At 39.0% G+C, this 25,982-nt stretch overlaps 3 protein-coding genes across 3 annotated transcripts in view; 1 reads left to right on the forward strand and 2 right to left on the reverse strand.

Moving 5' to 3' along the window:
* Positions 1-874: 874 nt before the first annotated feature.
* On the reverse strand, positions 875-10,565 carry LOC307119150 (solute carrier family 35 member F4; the record flags this gene model as incomplete). Its single annotated transcript, XM_079805229.1, has 7 exons — positions 875-1,116; positions 5,388-5,477; positions 5,700-5,892; positions 6,251-6,376; positions 6,492-6,708; positions 9,676-9,988; positions 10,493-10,565. The coding sequence occupies 7 exons, from the start codon at positions 10,563-10,565 to the stop codon at positions 875-877; spliced, it is 1,254 nt and encodes a 417-aa protein (XP_079661355.1).
* Positions 10,566-12,812: 2,247 nt separating this feature from the next.
* arr3a (arrestin 3a, retinal (X-arrestin)) lies at positions 12,813-18,726 on the reverse strand. Its single transcript, XM_079804166.1, has 16 exons — positions 18,598-18,726; positions 17,855-17,880; positions 16,687-16,717; positions 16,507-16,567; positions 16,375-16,419; positions 16,028-16,221; positions 15,794-15,853; positions 15,634-15,710; positions 15,407-15,542; positions 15,239-15,323; positions 14,873-14,945; positions 14,635-14,772; positions 14,378-14,461; positions 13,677-13,700; positions 13,541-13,590; positions 12,813-13,405 (listed from the first exon to the last, which is right to left on the reverse strand). Exons 2-16 carry the CDS (start codon positions 17,863-17,865, stop codon positions 13,401-13,403), a joined length of 1,074 nt encoding a protein of 357 aa, XP_079660292.1. The 5' UTR covers positions 17,866-17,880; positions 18,598-18,726; the 3' UTR covers positions 12,813-13,400.
* A 6,519-nt stretch (positions 18,727-25,245) lies between these two features.
* mcf2b (MCF.2 cell line derived transforming sequence b) overlaps positions 25,246-25,982 on the forward strand; it is a gene marked incomplete at its 3' end in the record, with an annotated part of 29,184 nt that continues 28,447 nt past the window's right edge. Inside the window, 1 exon segment of the mRNA XM_079805230.1 lies at positions 25,246-25,454. Coding sequence (XP_079661356.1) covers positions 25,404-25,454 — 51 coding nt within the window. The 5' untranslated portion in view covers positions 25,246-25,403.

Raw genomic sequence — 25,982 nt, forward strand, 5'->3', positions numbered from 1 at the left:
GCGAGCTGAATGTAGTTCTGCCGTTTTGTTTGCACTTTTATTGAATATGACCACATTTATGGATTTTAGTATTTTGATACACAGACACATATTTTAATAACAGGGCAGTTATGATGGAAAACAAATAGTGATTATCCAAGTAAACATTTTGACATTCGTATTTATTTTTCAACTTATATATATATATATATATATATATATATATATATATATATATATATATATATATAGATATAGATATATATAGATATATATAACATTTTTAAAATTTTCCAACATTATTTATTTTAAAAACGTTTTAGCCTACTATATATGTTTAATATGTAATATGTATATATATATATATATATATATATATATATAGGCTACTTTTTCAAATTTTCCAACATTATTAAATTTAAAATCATATTAAAGTTGAAAAATAAACACAAATATATATATATATTTATTATAATCTTTCTTTACATAAATACATAAAATATACAAATTGTATTGGCTTTTATTTTATTTGTAACACTTTACAATGAGGATCCATTTGTTAACATTAGTTATAGTTAGTAACATGAACTAAAAAATTACTTTTAAGTTTTTTTAAGCATTTAAGTTGTATCTGTTAATATTATATTATGGACCAGTATTAATAAATACTGTAACAAATGTTACATACTCGTAGTTGATGTTAGTTAATGCATTAACTAACCATATAGAACACAATTGAACATAGAGTAATTATCATCCTCAATGAATCTGGTGTTTCAGTATAGCTAATAAAGACATTTTGAATTTTAAACAACATGAAAACAGAACACATCAGACACACTAAACATTTTTTGATGTTATCAGACATTTTGATGTTATGTTTCTGATGATAGTCTCAGCCGAGTGCCACTGGTTTGGGTTTTGCTCGTCCAAGCCCAGCAGGGTCCACTACAGTCTCCTCGCCAACAACACTGTCCTCTCGCCAGTTTCCACGACACAGTGTGCTGAGCCAGCGCAAAGTGCTCTCATCCCAGTTTTCTGGAAGCTGCAGCATGAGATACCCTGCTGATATGATGCTGGCTGCTGCTGCTCGCACATGGCTAATGTGCAGAGTTACGGTCACAAATGTATCTACAGCTTATGAGTGAGAAAGAGAGAGAGAGAGAGAGAGAGAGAGAGAGGGCAATAGACTTTACCATGGAAAAGTATGCAAGGTGCAAAAAAACTTATGATGCTTAATAATTTTTACACATCTAGGCCTTTAGTGTGCTGCAGGGATGGCGTATTTTTGTAGATTTATGGTTAAATGCCGGAAATCAGGTCAGCTTGTTTACACAAGCTCAAGATACTTTCACATTTTATTCTACAACATAAAAATACATCATGATGTACTGTATAATAAGAAAACGTATAAGAATCATAAACCTTTGTTGCTTGCAGACTAATTTTCTACAATAGTCCAAAATCCTACTGGGTCTTTTGTGGAGGGAACCAGGGTAATGCTAACTTCCGAGTTGGCCTACAAAAATCACTGCGGCACTCTATTTTTCACATGTGAGGCTTCAGAAGGTTTATATTCCTCAGATGCATCATGCCAATAATTGGGATCGGCCAATAAAAGGAATAAAAGTATGGAGTATGGAGCCCCAACTCGGCTTGGCCTTGGAGTTATGCCCGGTTAACAGCCCCACCACTAACACCTACACACACACACACACACACACACACACACACACACACACACACACACACACACACACACACACACACACACACACACACACACACACACACACACACACACACACACACACACACACACACACACCCCACATACACCTCCAGGACAGCCGGCATGGACCTCCACCTAGCCACCCCCCTCTACCCGACTCAGAGAACCACAGCTCCGGCCACACACCCCCACTAGCCACCCCCCCTCTACCCGTCTCAGAGAACCACAGCTCCGGCCACACACCCCCACTAGCCACCCCCCTCTACCCGACTCAGAGAACCACAGCTCCGGCCACACACCCCCACTAGCCACCCCCCTCTACCCGACTCAGAGAACCACAGCTCCGGCCACACACCCCCACTAGCCACCCCCCCTCTACCCGTCTCAGAGAACCACAGCTCCGGCCACACACCCCCATTAGCCACCCCCCCTCTACCCGTCTCAGAGAACCACAGCTCCGGCCACACACCCCCACTAGCCACCCCCCCTCTACCCGTCTCAGAGAACCACAGCTCCGGCCACACACCCCCACTAGCCACCCCCCTCTACCCGACTCAGAGAACCACAGCTCCGGCCACACCCCCCCACTAGCCACCCCCCTCTACCCGACTCAGAGAACCACAGCTCCGGCCACACACCCCCACTAGCCACCCCCCCTCTACCCGTCTCAGAGAACCACAGCTCCGGCCACACACCCCCACTAGCCACCCCCCCTCTACCCATCTCAGAGAACCACAGCTCCGGCCACACACCCCCACTAGCCACCCCGCTCTACCCGACTCAGAGAACCACAGCCCCGGCCACACACCCCCACCTAGCCACCCCCCTCTACCCGACTCAGAGAACCACAGCTCCGGCCACACACCCCCACTAGCCACCCCCCCTCTACCCGACTCAGAGAACCACAGCTCCGGCCACACACCCCCACTAGCCACCCCCCTCTACCCGTCTCAGAGAACCACAGCTCCGGCCACACACCCCCACTAGCCACCCCCCCTCTACCCGTCTCAGAGAACCACAGCTCCGGCCACACACCCCCACTAGCCACCCCCCCTCTACCCGTCTCAGAGAACCACAGCCCCGGCCACACACCCCCACCTAGCCACCCCCCTCTACCCGACTCAGAGAACCACAGCTCCGGCCACACACCCCCACTAGCCACCCCCCTCTACCCGACTCAGAGAACCACAGCCCCGGCCACACACCCCCACCTAGCCACCCCCCTCTACCCGACTCAGAGAACCACAGCCCCGGCCACATCCTCCGGGGGACCCACACCCGTTCACCAGCCGAACCTGGGGGTCCCACACTTAAGCCCGGGGCCTCCAGAGAACCATGCATCTGGTCACCTAAAATTAATCGACTTTTGGCAGGCTTACGGGCCTCCAGATGGAGGACCCTCCGCGCCCGCCTCAGAGAACCAGAGCCCTGGACAGGGACCCCCACAGAGGTACACCCTGCGTCCACCTTAGGAGAACCAGAGCTCCGGACAGGGACCCCCACAGAGGTACACCCTGCGTCCACCTTAGGAGAACCAGAGCCCCGGACGGGGACCCCCACAGAGGTACACCCTGCATCCACCTTAGGAGAACCAGAGCCCCGGACAGGGACCCCTACAGAGGTACACCCTGCATCCACCTTAGGAGAACCAGAGCCCCGGACGGGGACCCCCACAGAGGTACACCCTGCGTCCACCTTAGGAGAACCAGAGCCCCGGACGGGGACCCCCACAGAGGTACACCCTGCATCCACCTTAGGAGAACCAGAGCCCCGGACGGGGACCCCCACAGAGGTACACCCTGCATCCACCTTAGGAGAACCAGAGCCCCGGACAGGGACCCCTACAGAGGTACACCCTGCATCCACCTTAGGAGAACCAGAGCCCCGGACGGGGACCCCCACAGAGGTACACCCTGCGTCCACCTTAGGAGAACCAGAGCCCCGGACGGGGACCCCCACAGAGGTACACCCTGCGTCCACCTTAGGAGAACCAGAGCCCCGGACGGGGACCCCCACAGGGGTACACCCTGCGTCCACCTTAGGAGAACCAGAGCCCCGGACGGGGACCCCCACAGAGGTACACCCTGCGTCCACCTTAGGAGAACCAGAGCCCCGGACGGGGACCCCCACAGAGGTACACCCTGCGTCCACCTTAGGGGACGCAGGAACTGGCCACAATTCCTTTTTAAAAGAAAATTATTTTCACTATCGGCCATTGGCCGATTGTTTAAAAACAGCTGATGATCAGGGCCGATTATATCCAGTCAATCTAAAGGGGTGGAAAAACATGTTCAGACTGCAACTCATACTGTGATTCAATATGATTAGTTAGCTAACTAACCATAGTTAGCAGTTAGCATCACGCTGGTTCCCTCGAGAAAAATCCCAATAGGATTTTCCCATATGCTTTTGGATTATTGCAAAAACAAGCTCTGTGATTAACAAAAGTTTATGATACTTACAGGTTTTGTCCATCCAGATAATGTTCACAGATGAACACAACTTTTGTGAGTTTTGAAGCTTAAATGCAATCGCCAGAAGTAAAAAGCTAAAGCAAGGCTATAAACCAACTACACCACGATCGCTAGACTTTGACGTCACCATCACTAAGCTTCCGACTACTCTTTCAGTTTTTATCTAAGAACATTTTGCAGGAATGTTTAAGTTTATAAGAGCACAATTATAAGCATAATGAGGCTCTAAAAGCGGACTGAGCCTACATTTTCTGCTTGATGATGTTTAATCTCCTCGACAGCCTCTGTTAGCCACTTATAGGCAACCGCCTTTTTCAAAAACATGTAACAGCTTCAAAAATCACGAGTGGGGTAATATTGATGTGTTTTATGTTGTAGAATAAAACTTGAAAGTGTCTTGAGCTTGTGTTCACCACAGACCTTATTTCAGCTGTTTAACCAAAACCCTATTAAAAAAAAAAACATTGACTTCGGGACGATGGAACCGGAAGTGCTAAAATGCTAACTCGCTTCTGTGTTTTGGCCTACAAAGTAATGTCATACCTGCACCACTCTATAACGCCTTAACAGTAAAAATATAATAATATATATAATACAATAATAATAGCAAAGAGCTTTGTGCTTTGTTACTTGTGATAAGAAACAAAGTCTCAGCTTTCAAATTATGTCCATTTTATGAAATTATGAAAAAACATAAATGGCATTTTGAAGCTCTTAAATGTGACATGACAAAAAGTTGTTGCGTCTCAGTTCAAGTGGCAGCGCAAAGTCTGAGTTGTCTCTTCCACTTGTTACAGCTCAATCAGTGTTTCAACCACAGAAAGATGTCAATAAATCAGCTTGTGAACAATGTGTCACACTGCATTTACCTCAGGAAAGTTATCCAATGTTCACAGTTTGTTAGTTAGCTATTAAAAAACACTGGAAATAAGCTTATGTACTGTTAATTATATATGCTTGAATACATTTGTCATGAAGACAAGTGTTTATGAAAACTACCTTATGTGCAAAGTTGCATACAAACATTTAAGTTTTTATTTAAAATGTTTATATCTGAAAATAAATGCCAGTTGAACATGATGTTGTTAATTTGAATGTCTAATATTATAATGATGTATCAAATGAGAGGGTTCGCCGTAGACTATAGTTTGCAGCATGATTTTTTTTCAGCATATTGGTGCATCTCTAGGACAAATACACACCTGCACTAGCTGGGATGGTCAAGAGAATTCCCAGAGAAATTAAACTGGGGTACGTAAACATTCCTCCCAGATTTACCAGCACATTGAAAACTTAGAAGAAAACAGTACAAAAATGAGATAATATCAACAATTCATTTTTAAATTATATAAACACAAATTAATAATAGCAATAATATAGTTTAAAATATAATTGAAATACAATAAAATATAAGACATAAGTAGTTAAAATGTTCTAACTCCAGAATTTATAAACATTAAATATGTGCAATCATTATTACATAACGCATAATGAAAAACAAAAGTATAAATTACCAAGCAGTAGAGAAGCCATGACACAAAGTTTATCCCAGGGGATGTGCTGAGAGGGAGGCCAGTACTCCACGTGTGTGAAATAAAGCAATACACACACCCAGGAGTGGAGGACAAAGCTACACAGACCCACACAGGATAGTAACACACTGGCAGGGCCGGGATGGACATTCCCTACACGCTTTCTGAAAAGCACCTGAGACATGAAGCCATGAGTTACAGTAAAACAGCAGAAAAACAACATTTGTGTCAGTTGTTTACGCACTTTCAGGTTTAAATGAATTCCTTAACCTCTGGAGTTTTAGTGGATTAGTAATTTTAAGAACGAATAATTGTTTCGGTTGTGAATGACTTGGAGGTGTTAATGAATCGGCTAAATTAATGATTCATTGACTCGTTCATAACATCTAGCCTACTGAGGCAACTGTATAGTAACTGAATAACGTGATTTGGTCGGTTATTAAACGAAAGTGAATGTTTCTGAAATAATCTTTCTAATGAATAGATTCAAAAGAGTCATGGGTTGAATTAAAATCCCCACCACTAGTACTGACCTTGAATAAAGCAGACGTTGAAGCTGAGCCAACTCCCAGTGCCACTCCTGTGATTGAGTCGCTATGAAACCCGTCCCCATAGACCAACATAACAATGCCAGTGATGGACAGGACGGCAGCTACTACCTAAATAGAAATTAAAATAAATATATAAATATTTGTGATTTCCTCAATGGATAAAGTTTGCGAAAAACAAGTCAGCTGATGTAAAAATACTGCAATAATGTTTTTGATTGTTTACCCTGACACCCATGAAGCGGTCCTTGAGTCCAATCCATGAAAGGAGGAAAGTAAAAGCTTGGCTGCAGCAGAGGACGGCACTTACGTCCACTTTGGAGATGCGGCAAAGCGCCAATAAGTACAGATAACCAGACAAACTCCACAGAACAGAGAATGGAGCTGCTCCTTTCAGGACAATCCTTACAGTCAGTTCGTCACCCAGGAACTGACTACATTTTCTGTACGTCAAAAGAAAATAAAAAGATATAGGCCACATTAAATCAAAACGACAAAGTTGCAAACCATGCTCAAACAAAACACTCACTTGTTCTTTCAATTGTGAAATAGGGTATAGTGTGGCAAGTTGTCACAAGAGTGAGTCAAAAGTCCAATAATAGCCCTACAACAAAGCAATAAGACCCAAGAAGCCATGGTTTATAAATTTAGAAGTTAAGAGGCCACGTCGTATTGCTTTTATAAAATGGTTAGTTCATAAAAATACTTATTTTAATATTTATTTAGGTGCATGTTTGTAGAGTAATTTACAATGCAGCTCAATCAATCAGAATCAAGGACCGGAATTATTAGGGTTCTTAAAACCTAATTCAAAAATTAGGGTTAGGGTTAGAAGTAAATGATCCAATATGTTTTAAAACTAAACAATGTTCAAAATGTCTTACCATGTCTCACTATTGGGGCATGTTGTAACAAAAGGTCAATACGTCTGAAAATAACTTTAACCCATGCATGAATTATGACAACCTGAGTCTGGATTTTTTTTCTTATGTGTTTTTATTGCTCTTCGGGCATGTAATTAAATGCATTTTTTAATAACATTTTTCAAAGAGATTTTCAGATATCCACTTGAGTGAACAGTATGCTGTTATGGTTTTAACAGAATATATACTGTTTTAAACATAATACAGTAATAACACAGCAATAGTATGTGTATTATGTGTGAGTAGGTGATTCCATCAAAGATCTCTACAACCTGTCAAGGAACCTGTGGAAACCCAACTCAGATGCTCCCTCCAGTGTACCAGAGTATGTCAATATATTTTTATTAGTTGATAATTTTCATTATGTTCAAGATGGACACATTTTTACCATAGCTCTCCTCTGAGAAAACCTAGTGATGAGGTGTTATCAATCTCATCCGGAATGAGCAGTGTTGGGGGTAACACATTACAAATAACATGCATTATGTAATCAAATTACTTTTTGATCTGAGTAAAGTATCGCATTACAGGTAACGTGCATTATCAGATTACTTTTTTGATGTCTCAAGTAAAGTAACGCATTACAAGTAACATGCATTATGTAATCAGATTACTTTTTTGATGTTTCAAGTAAAGTAACGCATTACAATTAACATGCATTATGTAATCAGATTACTTTTTGACCTGAGTAAAGTAACGCATTACAAGTAACGTGCATTATGTAATCAGATTACTTTTTGACCTGAGTAAAGTAATGCATTACAAGTAACATGCATTATGTAATCAGATTACTTTTTGATGTTTCAAGTAAAGTAATACATTACAAGTAACATGCATTATGTAATTAGATTCCTTTTTTGATGTTTCAAATAAAGTAACGCATTACAATTAACATGCATTATGTAATCAGATTACTTTTTGACCTGAGTAAAGTAACGCATTACAAGTAATGTGCTTTATGTAATCAGATTACTTTTTTGATGTTTCAAGTAAAGTAATGCATTACAAGTAATGTGCATTATGTAATCAGATTACTTTTTTGATGTTTCAAGTAAAGTAATGCATTACAAGTAACGTGCATTATGTAATCAGATTACTTTTTTGATGTTTCAAGTAAAGTAACGCATTACAAGTAATGTGCATTATGTAATCAGATTACTTTTGATCTAACAAGTGAAGTAATATATTACTAGTAACACGCATACCTAATCATATTACTTTTTGATCTGTGCAAAATAATGCATTAAAAGTAATGTGCATTGTAATCAGATTACTTTTTGATCTATCGAGTAAAGTAACGCATTACAAGTAGTATATTACGTAATCAAATTACTTCTTTGGAGTTAATGCAAATTACATTCTAATAACACAAATAGTATTTATTTACAGTAAAATGTTACTACAGATGAAGTATTTCACAGTAATAGTATGGATTGTAGCTGAAATATAGCTTGTGATGCATAATGTCCAATTTAGAGGACAGATGATTAATCAGAATTTCCTCCCAATCTAAAATCAATACTTCGGAAAATTTAACTGCGAAATGACTCATTAGATATTGCTTGATGCTAGAACATTTCACTAGTCACAGTCTCCTGGGATAGTGGTAATGGATGGAAATTCAAGAGCAACTTGGCATTTCTGACTGGCCATCGGCCATATTGGTTTGGATGGAGAAAAATAGACATATGCCAGGATGTATAGGATGGTGCACTAGGGTCCACTTTAGAGGTTGATGTGCAACTATGCCATCAAAACCTATGCATATGCAAGAAAAACCTTTTGAATAGCTGTAGGGACCTCCATGCGTGAAAGGGTTACATTTTTTCCTTGATTAACCGAGATAGGCTAAACCCTGAGAAATATTAATTGGAGTAAAAAGAATTTGACAACTTGCCCCTGTCCCCCTGTCAATTAATTCAAGGAATTATTTATTTGCATGTGAATGTTTTGCAACAAAAACCAACATCCACAATTCTTTCACTAGTAAAGATGAAAGTATGCTGCGTTAGTTCTTTATAAATAGAACGGTCTAAACCCCATGTGTAAAAATACAGCTTAGGTCAAGACTAAAAGACCATGCACAGTACAGTTTATAATAAAGCTGTCTGTAACCTATCCCCAAATGATAATGCATAAGGTTTTGCTGTTATGCCAAAAACAGCCAGCCAGTTTCAGTGATGAGACTTTGCACTGATTATGGGTTCTTGGCCAGGCATAGATTCATTAATGTAAAGTGGCAATTTGTTTAGCTGTATTAGAAGCTGTGAGGATTAGGGACTGAAAGCAGCTTGCACTAAACAGCTTTCAGAACATTTAGTCCAAATAAGAATGATATGCTGAACTATAATGTTTATTTGACTTGCTTTAATTGCTTCAGCACTCTAGCAAATTTATACTGGACTGCCAAGCATACATCCTAACATAAGAAAGTCATAAAGATCACATAAAACGATTCAGCGTTCATTTGAAATATTTTCTTCTGACCTGAACTCGGTGGTTGGCAACTGCTTCTGTTTCTCCGTGAGAAGATGACACAGATAGTAGAAGGGAAAAAAGAGAATGTTCCAGATGCTACAGAACCAAATGATAAAGAACGGGGTGGGATGTCTGATCAGAGTTTCTTTAGCACTGTGAGTACCCCAGGCCCAGGAAACAGCCACACAAGCCCCTAAAATGAGCCCGCATGTCCCCTTCCATACAGCTCGGAATGGCCATTGAGTGCAGCAACGTTTAGATGGTCTTTCTGCATCAGATTCATCCTGGACTAAGGTCTGTTCCTGAGGATCCTTCTCACTTGCTAAGAAGAACAAATACAAGTCATTTAAAGAATTACAAAAGTCAACTTTTCCTACTTCCACGGTTGATAGATTTCCATACACTCTTAAAGGTTTTTGTTGTAATGCCATGGAAGAACAATTTTTGGTTCCCCAAATAACCTTTCAATGAACAGTTCTTAAAAGAACCAAGAAACATTTCCATGTTATTTAGATAAAATCACAAAAACCTTTTCCACTATAAAGATGCAATGGAAAGCATGGTATCAGTCAGGAGTTATTAAACAATAAAGCACAGGACCAGTGAACTTCATCCATCTTGTTTACTTCTTCACTTCCGTTCTCACACACATTACGTCAGAACTCATCACTTCAAAATAGTAATCACAATACAATTCACTTACGAACACAACAGAAAGGTTCCTTATGGAACCATAGATGCCAATAAAGAACCTTTATTTTTTAGATTGCACCTATAACTAAATAATATCAAAACCAGTAAACTACTCAGAGCTAAAAAACATTACCTGGTGTAGGCAGGTGAAGTGTGATGGGTAGGGGTCCGGAGGAAGGAGATATCTTGGCTGAGAGTTTGTTCATTGCTTGTTGTGCTCTCCTAAAAAAAAACCTAACCCTCGGGTCAGGGTTTTGATCCCCTCTCTATGAGCTCGGACTCTCATACCAGTAATATGCTTTAGGTAAACACACATGCTAAGTGCAGATTACTACAGATCCACCTGTGATTACAAATCGAAGGTTTAACAGCTTACAGTTGCACTTGCTAAATGCTTTTAAATCACAGTTAGTGCTGATGTTATTTGTTTTTATATTGAGTATGAGTGCTAAATATATAGAAAACCGTTTAAACTAAATTTAAGTGAGTGCGAGTTTTGCATTGACAGTTTTAGTATGATAATAAAATAGATTTATGGCTCAATATTGTAAATATTATAGTTTTAAGTCTCTCAATCCCCCATTAACATTACATTACATTGTTATGGATGTACGGTGCAGCAGTGAAGAGGCGATTCGGGACTTCCACAAAGATAGGATTTATTCAGAATAACATCGGACAGAACACCACACAGCATACACATAGCTTAGACCAGACAAAGACTGGGTGAACAAGAGGAAACTAAATACAAACACTGATGACTGATTAACGAGGGGCAGGTGATACAGGTGATTAACTAAACAGCTGAACAGAACTAGACTAACAAGGGAAACCATAGTAACAAACAGGAGGCGGGAAACTGAGACAAAGGAACACGTGATACATGAAACGAAACGCAACAGGAACAGACCGACATGTAACGTACATTGAAAGCTATAAGATTTTGGCAGATCATCATCATTGGACCATCAAAACACTGATGAGATGGTTGTAATGATTAAGACAATTTGGTTATGTATCTCCAGTCTCTAAACTAGTTGTAGGCGCACAAACCTAGCCAGAACGATTTTCTGAATGTTAAAGTGTATTTTCTGACTTGTTCTAGTTAAATTGTATTGCCAAAATTATTCGGGACACCCCTCCAAATCATTGAATTCAGGTGTTCCAATCACTTCAATGGCCAAAGGTGTATAAAATCAATGTCTGCAAACATTTGTGAAAGAATGAGTCGCTCTCAGGAGCTCAGAGAATTCAAGCGTGGTACCGTGATAGGACTCTAGAGCAGTGGAAACGTGTTCTCTGGAGTGACGAATCACGCCTCTCTGTCTGGCAATCCGATGGACGAGTCTGGGTTTGGCGGTTGCCAGGAGAGCGGCATTTCGTGCCATGTGTAAAGTTTGGTGGAGGGGGGATTATGGTGTGAGGGTTGTTTTTCATGGGTTGGACTTGGCACCTTATTTCCAATGAAAGGAACTCTTAATGTTTCAGCATACCAAGACATTTTGGACAATTTCATGCTCCCAACTTTGTGGGAACAGTTTGGGGATGACCCCATTCTGTTCCAATATGACTGTGCACAAAGCAAGGTCCATAAAGACATGGATGAGTGAGTTTGGTTTAGAGGAACTTGACTGGCCTGCACAGAGTCCTGACCTCAACCCGACAGAACACATTTGGGATGAATTAGAGCGAATTGAATTTGAATTTGGATGAATTTGGGAGACTGCGAGCCAGGCCTTCTCGTCCAACATCAGTGCCTGACCTCACAAAAGCACTTCTAGAAGAATGGTCAAAAATGCCCATAAACACACTCCCAAACCTGAATATTATTAATAATAATAATAATAATATGTTTTATTTATATAGCGTGTTTCAAGAACCCAAGTTGAAGCTGTTATTGCTGCAAAGGGTGGGCCAACTCCATATTACACCCTATGGATTAAGAATGGGATGACATTAAAGTTCATGTGCATGTAAAGTCAGGCGTCCCAAAACTTTTGGCAATACAGTGTATATCACATCATTAAGAAGAGATTTTCAGATAGCTTTCTGTCACTGCATAAAATCTGGTATTGGCCGAAAAAAAAAAAGATATCTTACTGTGGGCACAATAACCTTTTGTGACAACGTTCCCTAGTAGCTGTGCATTGTTCTGACCAACAAATAGTCTGTCTGAAAACCATTGAACAACAGCAGATTGCTACTTCCCTATTTCATCAGTTGTTTAGGAGTTTAAATGGTAAAACATTGAAACAAGGTCTCATTTGTTAACATAAAATATCTATGAGAAATACACAGCATTAATTAACCTTTGTTCACATTAGTGCATTAAAAAATGTTAACAGATGCACCTTTTGATCTTAAAAAATTATAAGTAAATGTTGAGACTAACACAACAATAAATGCAGCAGAAGTACTGTTCATTGTTCTTGTGTCAACTAATGTCAACCAATAAATAATACAATTTATAGCAATCCATATAAACACAAATGTCCATGAAGGTTTTGGAGGTATTTTATTTGGTTTAATGACTCAAGAGTCAAAAATTCCACACATGACAAAACAAACATTACACAAAGTCACATGAGTTGCTGGGATATAAAGCTGCTGGTTTAAATGACTCTAGACTCTAGGCAAGACAAGTTAACACAAGCATACATAATGAGGTGATCAAACTCCATACATTTTGAAATGCCTCACTCAGACACACTTGTAACCTATGGGCTAATTTATAGGTAAGATGATGAGCATTAGGGAGCACTTTCACAAAGTTATTCCTGGACTGAGTACCTCAAGGCAACCATTCACCCCACACATTTCTCTTCAAGTTGTATTTATGCTTTAAACTATCCTTTTATTGCCATCAGTATGACCTAGCGACTTTGCTAAGTGATACTGATGTTTTCTTTTTTGTGAGGTACTCCCGTCATTGTCTGAGACGCCTTGGGGAGCCGTGCGACTTCTTGTGCTGTCTCACTGTGAAAGTGCTGAGGGAAAGTACTCAAGGGTAACATCTGTCCTGTGGAATCTTATGCGGGCATTCAGTCTGTTATAATCAGAGAGGGAGATAAAGAAAGTGAGTGAGATACTTCATGCCAAAAAACTTTGGTGGACCACGTTTGGACAAAAAACTTGCCATGGGCCATGCTAAAGAATGATGAGAAAAAGTGTGCTTGTTTACCTTTGGGTTTGGGGTGCATCAGGGTCAGAGGCAGCTCTACTGTCACATCACTGTAAGGAGAAAACAACCGGTTAGAAAAAAGGCCATTTCTGATTTCCCATAATGCATTTCATCTGTTTTCTCATTTTTGATTTACCTTGCTGTCAGTCCTCCCAGCAGACTGCAAGAGCAGAAACAGATCAATTATACATCAAATTGTTATTTTTAGTAGTATTTTCAGTAATATATTTTAGTAGTATTATTTCAGTATGTAATTGTTTTAGTAATATACCTATTTTTAGTAATACAAAATTATTAATTCCAAATAAAAGTTTGTGTTTACTTAATATATGTGTGTGTACTGTGTATAATTATTATGTATATATAAATACACACTCAATGTATATATTTAAGAAATATTTGCATGTATATACTGTACATATATGTATTTAATTTATAGAATACATAATATGTTATATATAAATATAACAAATTTCTCTTAAATATATTCATGCATGTGGGTGTATTTATATATTATACATAATAATTATACACAGTACACACACATATATTATGTAAACACAAACTTTTATTTGGAATTAATCATTATTAATCATTATTATTATATTATAATTGTATTATTATTATCCTCTTGGGACCCAGAAAAAGTTTTATTTTAATTGAGTATTTTTTCATGTCATTACATTGTTTAGAGCATAAGAAACAGATGGAAAAAACGACTACAGTGGACAAAAGTCTATTCCTGGGTCCCAGGAGGAGATTATTGAAACAATAATTTATTTATAATTTTCAGTATAGTATAAACTGGACAGATATCTCACAGAAAGTAATCCTTACCCTCCACCTGATACCATGAGGTTAACTTTGATCTTGTAGGACACCAGAATTCCCAAAACTTCCTTATCCATTCCTGCCCTTATTCTGAAGAAAGGAAGGAAAAGTTAATGAGTAATTAGCAGAGTTCACAGTATAGTACCATAGCGAATGTGTTGTATTAGGAGCAGTGCATTACAGCCCACAAATAAATACAAAGATTTTTTTTACAACTGGATTATGAGGAAGTTACCCATTTTTATTGGGTATAAAACACTCACATGGTGGTTGAGGCCAAATTGGTGTCTTCATCTTTAAGCCTGCCGTCCAGCGCCAGGCCACGTTTCTCCTTGTTGTCTGACAGCAAAGGAGTGATGGCGAGGGATTTTTCAAAATTTGCACTGCCTTCTATAGTTTCCCTGCAGACAGGCAATCATATATAGGTTAGATAACTTACGACTGATCATTGAAGAGATCTTCACAATGGCTGGCATATCAGTCAAAGAAAACAACACTCACGCAAACTCTTCGCTCAGCACACTCTTGGTGTATTTGTCGGCCGAGTAGAGAACGACGTCTGTGGTTTGGTCAACTAGGAGAGGAATGGATACACCATCAGTTCATTCAAATATACAGCTATTTATTATACCACCTGATGGAATGCTTGACTCTGATTGGTCAATGATGGCATTATGTGGATTTTATTTCTCATTCTTTTTGCATATTAGAATAACTTAAATCAATATTTCATGTCCATTTATGGATTTATTTGGAAGTAGTCATGTAATTAGGGTCATTATCACCCTGCCAGGGGGTTATACGTTGTAATATTGACATGATTACTCTACATTACCTGTTATACATTCAACTTTTGATCAATCTCACCTGTAATCTTGATTTTTTTCACAACTTTGTTGGTCTCGTTCTTGACCTTAACATTGATGGCGATGGGATCACCATGGTAGTAGATCTGTCATCAATGGGAAAAAGACAAATGGTAAATATACTAAATTGATAAATATCAAATCCTACAGTGCATCATAGTTTACATACATCCTTGGCCAGAGAGGCTTCGAGAAGAACAGGCTTATCGGACATCATGAAGCTCTTGCAGAGCTCAGCTTTCTGTCCAGATCCTGTGTTATCAGGAGCGAACTGGATTTTACGAATGATAAGGCGGCAAGTGTCCCTGAGTGAGACGAGAGAAAAAATGATTTGTAAAAATTCAGTGAAACTGTTAACAGGCATTATATGTGCAAAATAACCTATAACACACTCACTTCTTGTCGATTTTCTCATCGGGGTCCTCAGCTGCTTTGGCCAAGTAGGCCTTGACCTCAAAGTCAACACCGCAAGCCTGCAAGAACAGAGACATGAGCAAGTCCATCCAGCGCATTTCTATTTGAAGATAATATCTAATTCGCTCTCATTTCATCTCACCTTTCCTGTGTCATCTGGGCCAGGCTGAAGCGTAACAGAGCAGGGGAGGTTGGTCGGGATCTGAAAGAAAAAGACTGTTTGTTTTCATTTAAGTCACATCAGTTATATGAGGATACAAATATTAATTTATTTATCTATTTGGGGGGGGGGGGGGGGGTGTAAAATGATTACTCCTAATCATTGTCTGTTTTATTTTACTGTGTGATTCACAATGTAAATGAAATGATGACTTACATTAAAAGTGAAGGGATGGCCCTGCTCTCCAGCTTTCTTTAGGAGAGTGTTGTGCATCTCTGTCAGGGTGGGTTTGTGGCCTGCATTAGGATATAGCTGGATGTGCTGAATCCAGATGTCTTTCCTGAAGGAAAGCCCAATCACATCCAGGTCTTCACGACCATAACGGAAAGCGCAGGCCAGCTGGATCCACACTGCACGAAGCAACATGCAAAACATGAAACTTTTTTTAGGAGTCACATAATCACATAATTTTTTTTTCAATATACATGCATTTATTATTTATACTTTGTATATAATATTTTTATTTATTTCTTTTTATTAAGAAACATTAATACTGACAATACCTTTTCTGTCTCCAAGTTCTGCAGGGTCGATTTTCAGCACACCCTCTGTTTAGAATAAGAAACGAATCAAATGTAGTTGTTGGATATTAGCTGTTGTCTGTGTTTGAGTAATAAAAGCAGGCAGTTTCTCACCAACAGCGTCAACTGTGTCAATATGGTCAACAAAGTCTCTCTTCCCCAGGTAAAGGGTGAGCTGAAACATAAACAGTGCATTACACACATGGGTTTCCACCTAATGTAATAGGAAAATTCAAGATAAATCTGTGACAGTAAACTGAGGAATGGACAAATAAGAATTAAGTTCAGTCATACCTGGCCATTTCCACTGGTCTTCTTGTAAACTCTGAACACACAAATAAAGAAAAATGGGAATAAGGAACAGTAAAATACATGGTTGATGGTGTAGTAAACACTGATAAAACAAGATGAAAAAATTGGTTAGTGCTACAAAAATAAAACCTGTGAAGCCTGACTATATATATTGCAGAAGGTGTTAAAGGAGTGAGCAGGGGTCACTTGTTAGGGCTATACCTCAGGTATAAACCTCAGGTAATCTCTTCAGCCACCTCTACCTCAATGCATTTGAGTTTGCAGGTTTGACCTTTTTGCCCCGAGCGCTCATCACGTTGTTAAAGATTAGTATTTTAAGACACTTTAAAGCCAAGTCCTGGAATACCCTGCTATTAATCTAGGCTCCATGAATGGAGGCAGCTTGTGTTTACCAAAGGGGATGCCTGGTAATTGATTGTGACTGCTGGCTTATGACACATTCATGCTGGACTCCAATCAATGTTCCCCCTTGATAAGATCTATTCCAAACTTTCAAGAACATCCTCACTGTGGTGTGTACAGAAATGTTTTTTTTCTCTATCCTACCCTATTCTACTTAGTCATGGACATGTAAAGTGTTTTTTTAATTTAGCAACACTTATGGGGAAGACATATTCACTATTAACTACGACTTTTGCCTATATTAACAGTTAGTTTTTGTAGCGTTTAAGTTAGTTAATGGGTATGATTAAGGGATGTCGAATATGGTCATTCAGAATAAGGCATTAATATGTGCTTTAAAAGTCCTAATAAACAGCCAATATCCTTGTAATATGCACTTTTTTTTGTGATTTGCACTTTGGATTGACTCTTTGTCATTGCTTAGATATAACCCGACGGGTCAGTATTTAATAAGCACAAAAATTGGAAAGTGACCAAAAAAAGCATGCAATATCAATATAAAATAATAAAATAATATAGAAACTGAGCACTGAGTAAATACTATGGTGAAAAGTATGACCAGTAATATTAGAGTTCAGCAAGTTGCTACTGCCTAAATTGCTTTTCTGCTTTCCCCAAAAAAAATTTTTTTTTTTAATAAATTGTATTGAAAAGCACAACAAGTCTAAAAACTAAACAAAACCCTTTTTTTGTATGTGAGTAGTGTGACAATTCTCAAAGGTTAGAGCAAAAAGGAAAGAATACTTACTTGTCTGCCATTGTACAAGGATTTTCCTGAAAGAAATGAAATAGGAAAGTGAATATTATGAAAAACAAAATAAATGGCTCTCACTGTGTGAGTTGGTGTGTGTGTGTGTGTGTGTGAATGTGAAAATCTCATCCAGTGAGACTCTTACTCTTTTATTTTTCTCTCAAATAAATCTCACAGAGATTCGTCTGTCCGGCATTGCTCATCCAGTGAGCTCAGATACTTTGCTGTAAATCTCTTTAAATATGCCAACTTAACTTGGCTTTAAGCTTATGCAAATTGTATGGATGGGATATATTTTGACTAAAATTAACATGAAGATACAGGTTGTGAGCCCTATATATTTCAAATAGAAATGATCAAAATAAAAAAACATAACTACTAAGAGGCTGTCAAACACTGTGCATGTCATATACTGTCTTTTATCAATGCAAAACAAATTACACATATCGAATGTGTCTAATGTCTCTCAGCTGTAAAGCTCAAGCTTAATGCTCATTCCTGTCCAATACCAATTTTGCTGATTGAGTGGCTCTTCACAGGAAGACAATCTGAATGCAATCAATTATTGGTTGCATAGGCTAAATGAATATTTACAAGGCCCCACGAAACAGGGCTAAATGAACTGAATGAAGTCAATTTAATACTGTACAAAAGACAATAGTGTCATGCTTTCTTTAGTAGAATGCTATGATTTGTTACCTGTTACTGAACTTTTTAATGTAAAGTCATTGAGTTCTTACCTGTTCACTGTTAGGGCAATAAGGCGATCTGCTCCCTCTCTCAGGTAATCCGCAGCCCGTCTGGTGTGGTCAGAGAGTGCGGATAACTCTCAGAGGCACAGGGTTTTATACTCGGACCTTTGCTCTGCTGGCTTGCGCTGCTCTGATTTAGACGCTGTTGTCTTTCTGTCAATCCAATTAAACACTTAACCTGCTATTTAGGGCTACGGCATGTTTATAAATAAAAATGGAGATTTAAACCAGAGAAATACAGGGAGATTGCAATGGTTTAGTCTAAAATGTATGAGGTTTCTATCCCTATGAAAACATTAAACAAGAACGAAAACAAGAGGACTGGATTGGGACAAGTTTATTTATCTCAATTAATTAGATTTACAATTGATTTGAAGTAATAAATAGTTTTTTTTTGTTAGTTTTTACTTTACTTTTCAGCTGTGTTTTTGGTTTTACATCAACATGATTTGTCATAGCCTTTGTAATAGTAGTTTGATAACAAACAATAAGATAATTTCCATATTTTACAGTGTGGTAGGCTACACTGAAGTGTTCTTTGAAAGAAGAATTTTTGCATCGCTTTAAAGGGATAGTTCACAAAAAAAAAGAAAATTATCCCATAATTTACTCACTATTAAGCCATAGGTGTATATGACATTCTTCTTTCAAACGGATACAATCAAAGTTATATTAAAAAATGTCCTGGCTAATCCAATCATTTTAATGGCAGTGAATGGCAGCCCAAAATGTAAAGCCCCAAAAAGTGTATCAATCCATCTATCGATCCATCATAAAAGTACTCCACACGGCTCTTGGGGGTTAATAAAGGCCTTCTGAAATGAATTGATGGGTTTGTGTAAGAAAAATATCCATATTTAACACATTATAAAGTAAAATATCTGGCTTCCGGCGGACCGCCTTCCGTATTCAACTTACGAAAAGAGTCTAACGCCTCTCGCAGTTCAAAATGCTTACGCTACGTCCGACATCATTGTTGTGCTAGTTACGCTTTTTTCATAAGTTGAATACGGAAGGCAATCCACCGGAAGCTAGATATTTTACATTATAACGTGTTAAATATGGATATTTTTCTTACGAAAACCCAACAATTCACTTCAGAAGGCCTTTATTAACCTCCCGGGGCTGTGTGGAGCACGTTTATGATGGATTGATACACTTTTTTTAGGCTTCAAATTTTGGTCTTCCATTCACTGCCATTATTAAGCTTGGATTAGCCAGGACATTTTTTTTATATAACTCCAATTGTATTCGTCTGAAAGAAGAATGTCATATACACCTAGGATGGCTTGAGGGTGAGAAACTCATGGGGTAATTTTAATTTTTGGGTGAACTATCCCTTTAAAAGTCTTCCCCAAACCATTAAGTTAATCTAATTTATAATTTTTGCACTCTGCTTTACTCAAAGACATTGTATTGTTCAGAATAAAGATCCGAATAGTTAAAGCATTATCTCAGGAGTCTGAAGTTGTCTATGCTAATCGGTTAAATATATATAAACAAACAAACAAAAACCCATCACCTAATTGAGCTACCCAAAATACAGATCTTTTTATTTAACAATGCCTAAAAATCAAAGCAGCTGGACTGCATATGGAACATGAACGGGACGCTCACACCTGCAAATATAACACACGGCTGAAACGGGTCAAACTTCAAAACAACCATGAGTGACGTCAGGACCTTCTCTGAGTATTTTAGATGCCCAGTAATATGATTTGGTAGACAAAACAAAGTGGAATGCCTAAACATTGACCATTCGCCCTATACAGACCTTAGAACTGCACATATTTTTGTACACAATTTTAGATAGAAAACAGTGTGTGTATTTTGTAGGACTTCCATTATTAATCATTATTTGTTCTTTTTCAACTTGTGCCCAAAAGTACACAACATTGAAAGCCGGAAAACCCAAAAAGACAATAGCAGGGATAAAACAGGAGTCTTGCTGCTCCAGATGGCCAATAGGCTTGTGAACACAGTGACCCCTGAGCACATAAGCCTTATCTTATATGAAAGCTTTTTGTGTTAAGTGATGCACCTTAAAATTGTTTCTTTATTATTTTAATTATATACTTTTAATCCCCACACATTAAAGGTGCTCCCTTGCACAAAAGGTGTATGTAAGCTTATTATGAAATCCCAACTCGCCCAACACCAGGTAATTCTCTTAACGTCACCGTTCACTGACCATCTGTACCCTCCTATCAAGTACTGGCAGTTCAACAACATCATGTTTATGAAAAAGCTCTCCACCAATCCCAGGATAGAGTTCAGATAGAGCATTCAGGTGGAGCGTGTTTCGCTGGTGCAAGAACTGGCACCCTAAGGACATTTCTTGAGCGTAATCCACTTATTGCTAAGAATTCTCTTAAATAGCTACAGTCGAGTCAAAACATTAAGTTAAGAATCTTTATTTTTAGTACATATTAAACAGCAAACTACCAAAGCATTCGTTAAAAAGTGTGATAGGTTAATTGATTTAATTAAAGCAATGCATTCATCACTTAAACCTTTCTTATATTGGGGGCATTTTGATCGCGATGATGTGACTAAAGAAAAAACTATAAAATGCTACATGTAAGAGAATGAATTACGTTAACCACCAACAAAAAATAAATACGTCAGTCCCTAACTTCTAATATCTAGGGTTCGTTTTTAGTTCAAAGTGTGAAGACTTAGGATTTAATCCAAAGGTAATTACAGAAGAGCACATGGGCGTCTGTAATTACACTCTAGGGAGGGAGTGGGCAGGCTTGTTGAGAAAGAGGTAAAGCCCAGGTAACAACGTGTCAAAGACATATAAAGAATTACTTCTATTTCTAAATTAATGAATAATCAGAGAAATAGTTTAGAATCCTTCTGAAACATAATTAAGTCATATTTCACTATATGCTTCATAAACAGGATTGTATAATAGTTTGATTTTAAACTTTTCTAACCAGCTACAGACCCATTCAATCGTGTTTAAAGTAATGGAGCAGATTTGTCTTTGAAACATTTTTTAAACTTTGAGTAACTATCCAAAATGATGTTAATGAACGTTTATACCTCCAAAATAAACATACAAAGTTATACACATCCTCCCTAGATGGCATCTGTATGAGCATTGTTTGCATGAACAACAGAAATGACACTAACACCATATAACAGTCATGGCGATTGATGTCCAGTTTGGTTCTGGTGCGGTTTAGCTACAATTGGCACAGATTGCTTCAGAGTTTAATCTCCCTTGATCTGTCTACACTCCCACTTTGTCCATAATGGGATTGTGTCTACTGAGCACATAGGATGGATTCCCTCTTTATTAGAAAGTGCTCGCAGTCCTCTGTGACAAAACCAATGTCACTCAAATGAAGTAAAGACCTGTGAACTTTGGCCCGACCTTTTGTAAATGCCCAAAGATCTGGATGGTGCTCAGCACCTTGCTGGCATGTTTTCAGCATGGCTTTCATTGTGATTAAGCTTTTTAATCTTTGATCTGTACATTCAGATTGAGAGAGACCAAACAATGAAGACTAAAATATTTAAACTTTATTGCTTATTCAGGTGTATTTTATTTTAGACTGTTGAATTATGATAAAATTTGATTATTATTTCTTTTTTATTGGATACCAGTAAATTGACTAGCACAAACTTTAGGAAATAATCTTGCTTGATTCATTTAGACATATGGCTTTGATTTTATAGTAATTTTAGAGTAAATTCTTTTTTGTAAAATATATATTTTATATGAAATAAAAAATATTTAGTACAGTATTTTTCATTTACAGTAAATTTAAACTTCCATAACTATTTCATACTTTCATATTTTGAATTGCTTTCACTTCAGCAATAATCTGCAGAATGTCGTCTTTAAAACGAGACCAAACTTTTCAGCCCTTTAAGTTTGGATAGTGCATTTTCATGTGTATTCTCAAAAAGGGGGGTGACAGTCAAAGGGTTAAATGGACTCTTCCCATAAATTTTGCATTTGAAAGGTCAGCCACAAGAATAACCCTGTTCACGCTTTTCAGCGCAAATTTTTCACTGTGTCTTTAGTAAATCTTGACAGCAGTTTTTAACACCAAAAGAGGGTTTACACGGATGCAAGCTGTTAGTATAAATCTGTCCCTAAATCGGACGTATTGAAGAAGTGTAGGCGTCCCCTTGTAATGTACTTGCTTGACCTGATAATCCAGATGAAAGAGGCTTGATGCAGATGAACGATGAAATCACATTTAACAAACACAAGGAACCATCAGAAGAAACACCAATACAAAACGTTAACACAAAACAATAAGAGAAGATAACAGAGGGTTTATATACAAGGTATAAAAGATGACAAGGGGTTAAATGAAGGACAGGAGTAGGTGATTAGTTGAAATGGCAACAAACAAGGACAATTAAAGAAATAACAAGGAAAGGAGACAAGGAAAACAGGAAGTAAAAACATGGGAATTTAACATATCAAATATCAAAATAAGAGTCCATGAAAACATAGATAGTAATCAAATTCCGAACACTCCTAAAACTGATACAGAAGTCAAGGAGGATGGTGGAGCAGAGGCAGAACAAGGGGAGGGATGGAGGGTCGTGCGGCGGAAGTGGGCCTAGAGACCAAGGTGGAGCCGGCAGTTCAGGAAACTAGGGCAGAGCTGACTGTCCAGGGAGCCAGGGTGGAGTTGGCAGTGACCAGGTTGGAGCTGAAGACCACCACAGCAGAGCAGACAGGACTGAAGACCCACACGGCAGAGCAGAAGACCCCCAAGGTGGAGCTGAAGACCACCACAGCAGAGCAGACAGGACTGAAGACCCACACGGCAGAGCAGAAGACCCCCAAGGTGGAGCTGAAGACCACCACAGCAGAGCAGACAGGACTGAAGACCCACACGGCAGAGCAGAAGACCCCCAAGGTGGAGCTGAAGACCACCACAGCAGAGCAGACAGGACTGAAGACCCACACGCAGAGCAGAAGACCCCCAAGGTGGAGCTGAAGACCACCACAGCAGAGCAGACAGGAATGAAGACGGCAACGCCTCGGGAGGAGCTGTAGAAGTGTGTGTGGCCCAAACACACAATATGGTGGTAACCATCACAGATAGCGCAGATAACAGTGGCAGTAACTGTGGGACCACCTGACTCGAGATGAGAACACCGGACTTGAGTGTGCTGAGACCACCGTACTCTGTATGCCAACTGCTTGCACTAAACTCTGCAGATCCATCACAATAGTGGCGAGTCCCCTTCACCCTGGAAGGATACAGTGATCAAGGAGATCCATGGCAAACCAAACTCCACTCCAGGATGGAACCTCAATATATGCCATTGCAGCACAGTTTCAAGAGCATGAGGAGATACTGGGAGACATTACAAGTTTGGCGGTGGGTCAGTAATGGTCTGGGGATGAATATCCTTGGAGGGTCGCACAGACGTGCTAGCCAATGGTTCCCTTACTGCTGTTGGATAGTGGGATGAAATCCTCAGAGCCATTGTCAGACCTTATGCTGGTGCAGTGGGCCCTGGGTTCCTCCTGGTGCATGATAATGCCAGGATTCATGTGGCTAGAGTGTGTAGGCAGGTTTTGGATGACGAAGGCATTGATGCCATTGACTGGCCCTCATGTTCCTCAGACCTGATTCCAATTGAGCACCCCTGAGACATTATGTATCGGATCATCCGAAGCCGCCAAATAGCACCACAGACTGTCCAGGAGCTCACAGATGCCCTGATCCAGGTCTGGGAGGAGATCACCCAGGACACCATCTGCCATCTCATCAGGAGCATGCCTAGACGTTGTAGTGATTGCGTACAGGCAAGTGGGGGCCATACACAACACTGACTTCATGAGTTGCTGTGATGAACTTCATGCAAGTTGGATCAGCCTGTAACTTCAGTTTTTTTTATATTGATTGATTTTGAATCCAGCCCTTAGTGTGTTGATGATTTTGCTTTCAATTGACTGTTGTCACATAATTTTGTTCTAAACTATGTATAACAATAAAGATTTTCAAATGAAATATTTCATTGAATGATTTAAGGGTTCCCTTAATTTTTTGAGCAGTGTATATATATATATAGATTACATATAGAGACTATAGAGACTATATATAGGACTTTGTTGACTTTTTTATGTAACTTTATATTATATCTAGTCCATGGATATATTATATTACTACTATAATTCTGTCATATTAAATGAGACCTTAACTAAATGAGAAAACAGTTCATTTATAATTTAAGTTAAATGTGTAATTGATTAATGTGTTATATTTTATTAATGTATATATTTATTATGTAATTTATTATAAATTTAACATAATTTTATTTTATAGAGATACACACACAAACACACTGTATTAATCATAATTAATAATTATATATCATAATTATCATAATTAAAATAATGTATTATTTTTGCATCACATTTTAAAATATATTTGTATAATTATTGTTTGTGAGTGAGGTGGGAAGTAGTTATGGCCGAGTGCGTATCAACCTCTGTCCATGGTGCTGGATTTTATAACTCGTGTCCATCCCTTTCTGTTACACTTGCAATATAATCAGGTCTAATCCACAAAAATGTAGTTTTATGGATAGATTTTGCAACGCATAAGAGTGTCATATTATAGGTGTGACAGTAACGATCAGATAAGTGCGGTCAAGGTGTCGTCGCCATGCACTGCAGCATCCGTTCTGCGGCTGCTCGTGCTGATGCTGCCGCTCACAGTCCCGCAGACAAAGTCATGGAGGGAGGGAAGTTGTGAGGCTAAGAAGTGGGTCTACATCCCCACGAAACGGGCAAATTAGAAACAATGGCGGAGGCTAATCCACTCAGGGGACTGCCCCGGATCCAGAGGGCTGCGGTAAGATGGATTCTTCTCTGTTTTGGACCGGGTTTTTGCTGCAGAACTGACAAACGCTACTGCGGGTGCTGGGTAGTAGTCTTGTTTGCTTTATTAACGAGAAACTATAAACAAGATCACGCGTGCGTTTGTAATGTTAACTGTTAGTAGCTACTGTGATAATTACTGCATTGAGCAATGGTATGTTTTACATTTGATTACAGGCATGTGCAATGATAGCTACGTTTTTTTAATCACTCCTGACCACGCTTATAACTCCATGCGTGGGTTATGACTAACGCAATAATGATACATTTCAGACTTTTTTTGGCTGTGCATCTGTTTTAGTGCTAGTGATATGCACCATAAGGGTACATTTTAACCTCTGATGATTATGGGAGACAGAAATCAGAGTGAGAAGTGAAAGTGTGAGTGTCTCTGATTAAGTTTATTGATCATCTGTCTATCAAAAAGGGAGAAGACAGACAGCCTGCACTTACTTGTCAGCATTAGTAGGCTAACAGTCAACAAATTCAGCCTTGGATTTCC

Source organism: Gobio gobio (genome assembly GCF_949357685.1).
Source record: "Gobio gobio genome assembly, chromosome: 22".
Classification (NCBI taxonomy): domain Eukaryota; kingdom Metazoa; phylum Chordata; class Actinopteri; order Cypriniformes; family Gobionidae; genus Gobio; species Gobio gobio.

Excerpts from the sequence above, each read along its gene's own strand:
- arr3a (XM_079804166.1), bottom strand. Across the intron at positions 16,222-16,374 it reads AGAACTTGGAGACAGAAAAG|TGTGGATCCAGCTGGCCTGC; the intron begins GTATTGTCAGTA and ends TGCTTCGTGCAG. Across the intron at positions 15,711-15,793 it reads GCCCAGATGACACAGGAAAG|GCTTGCGGTGTTGACTTTGA; the intron begins GTGAGATGAAAT and ends CTGTTCTTGCAG.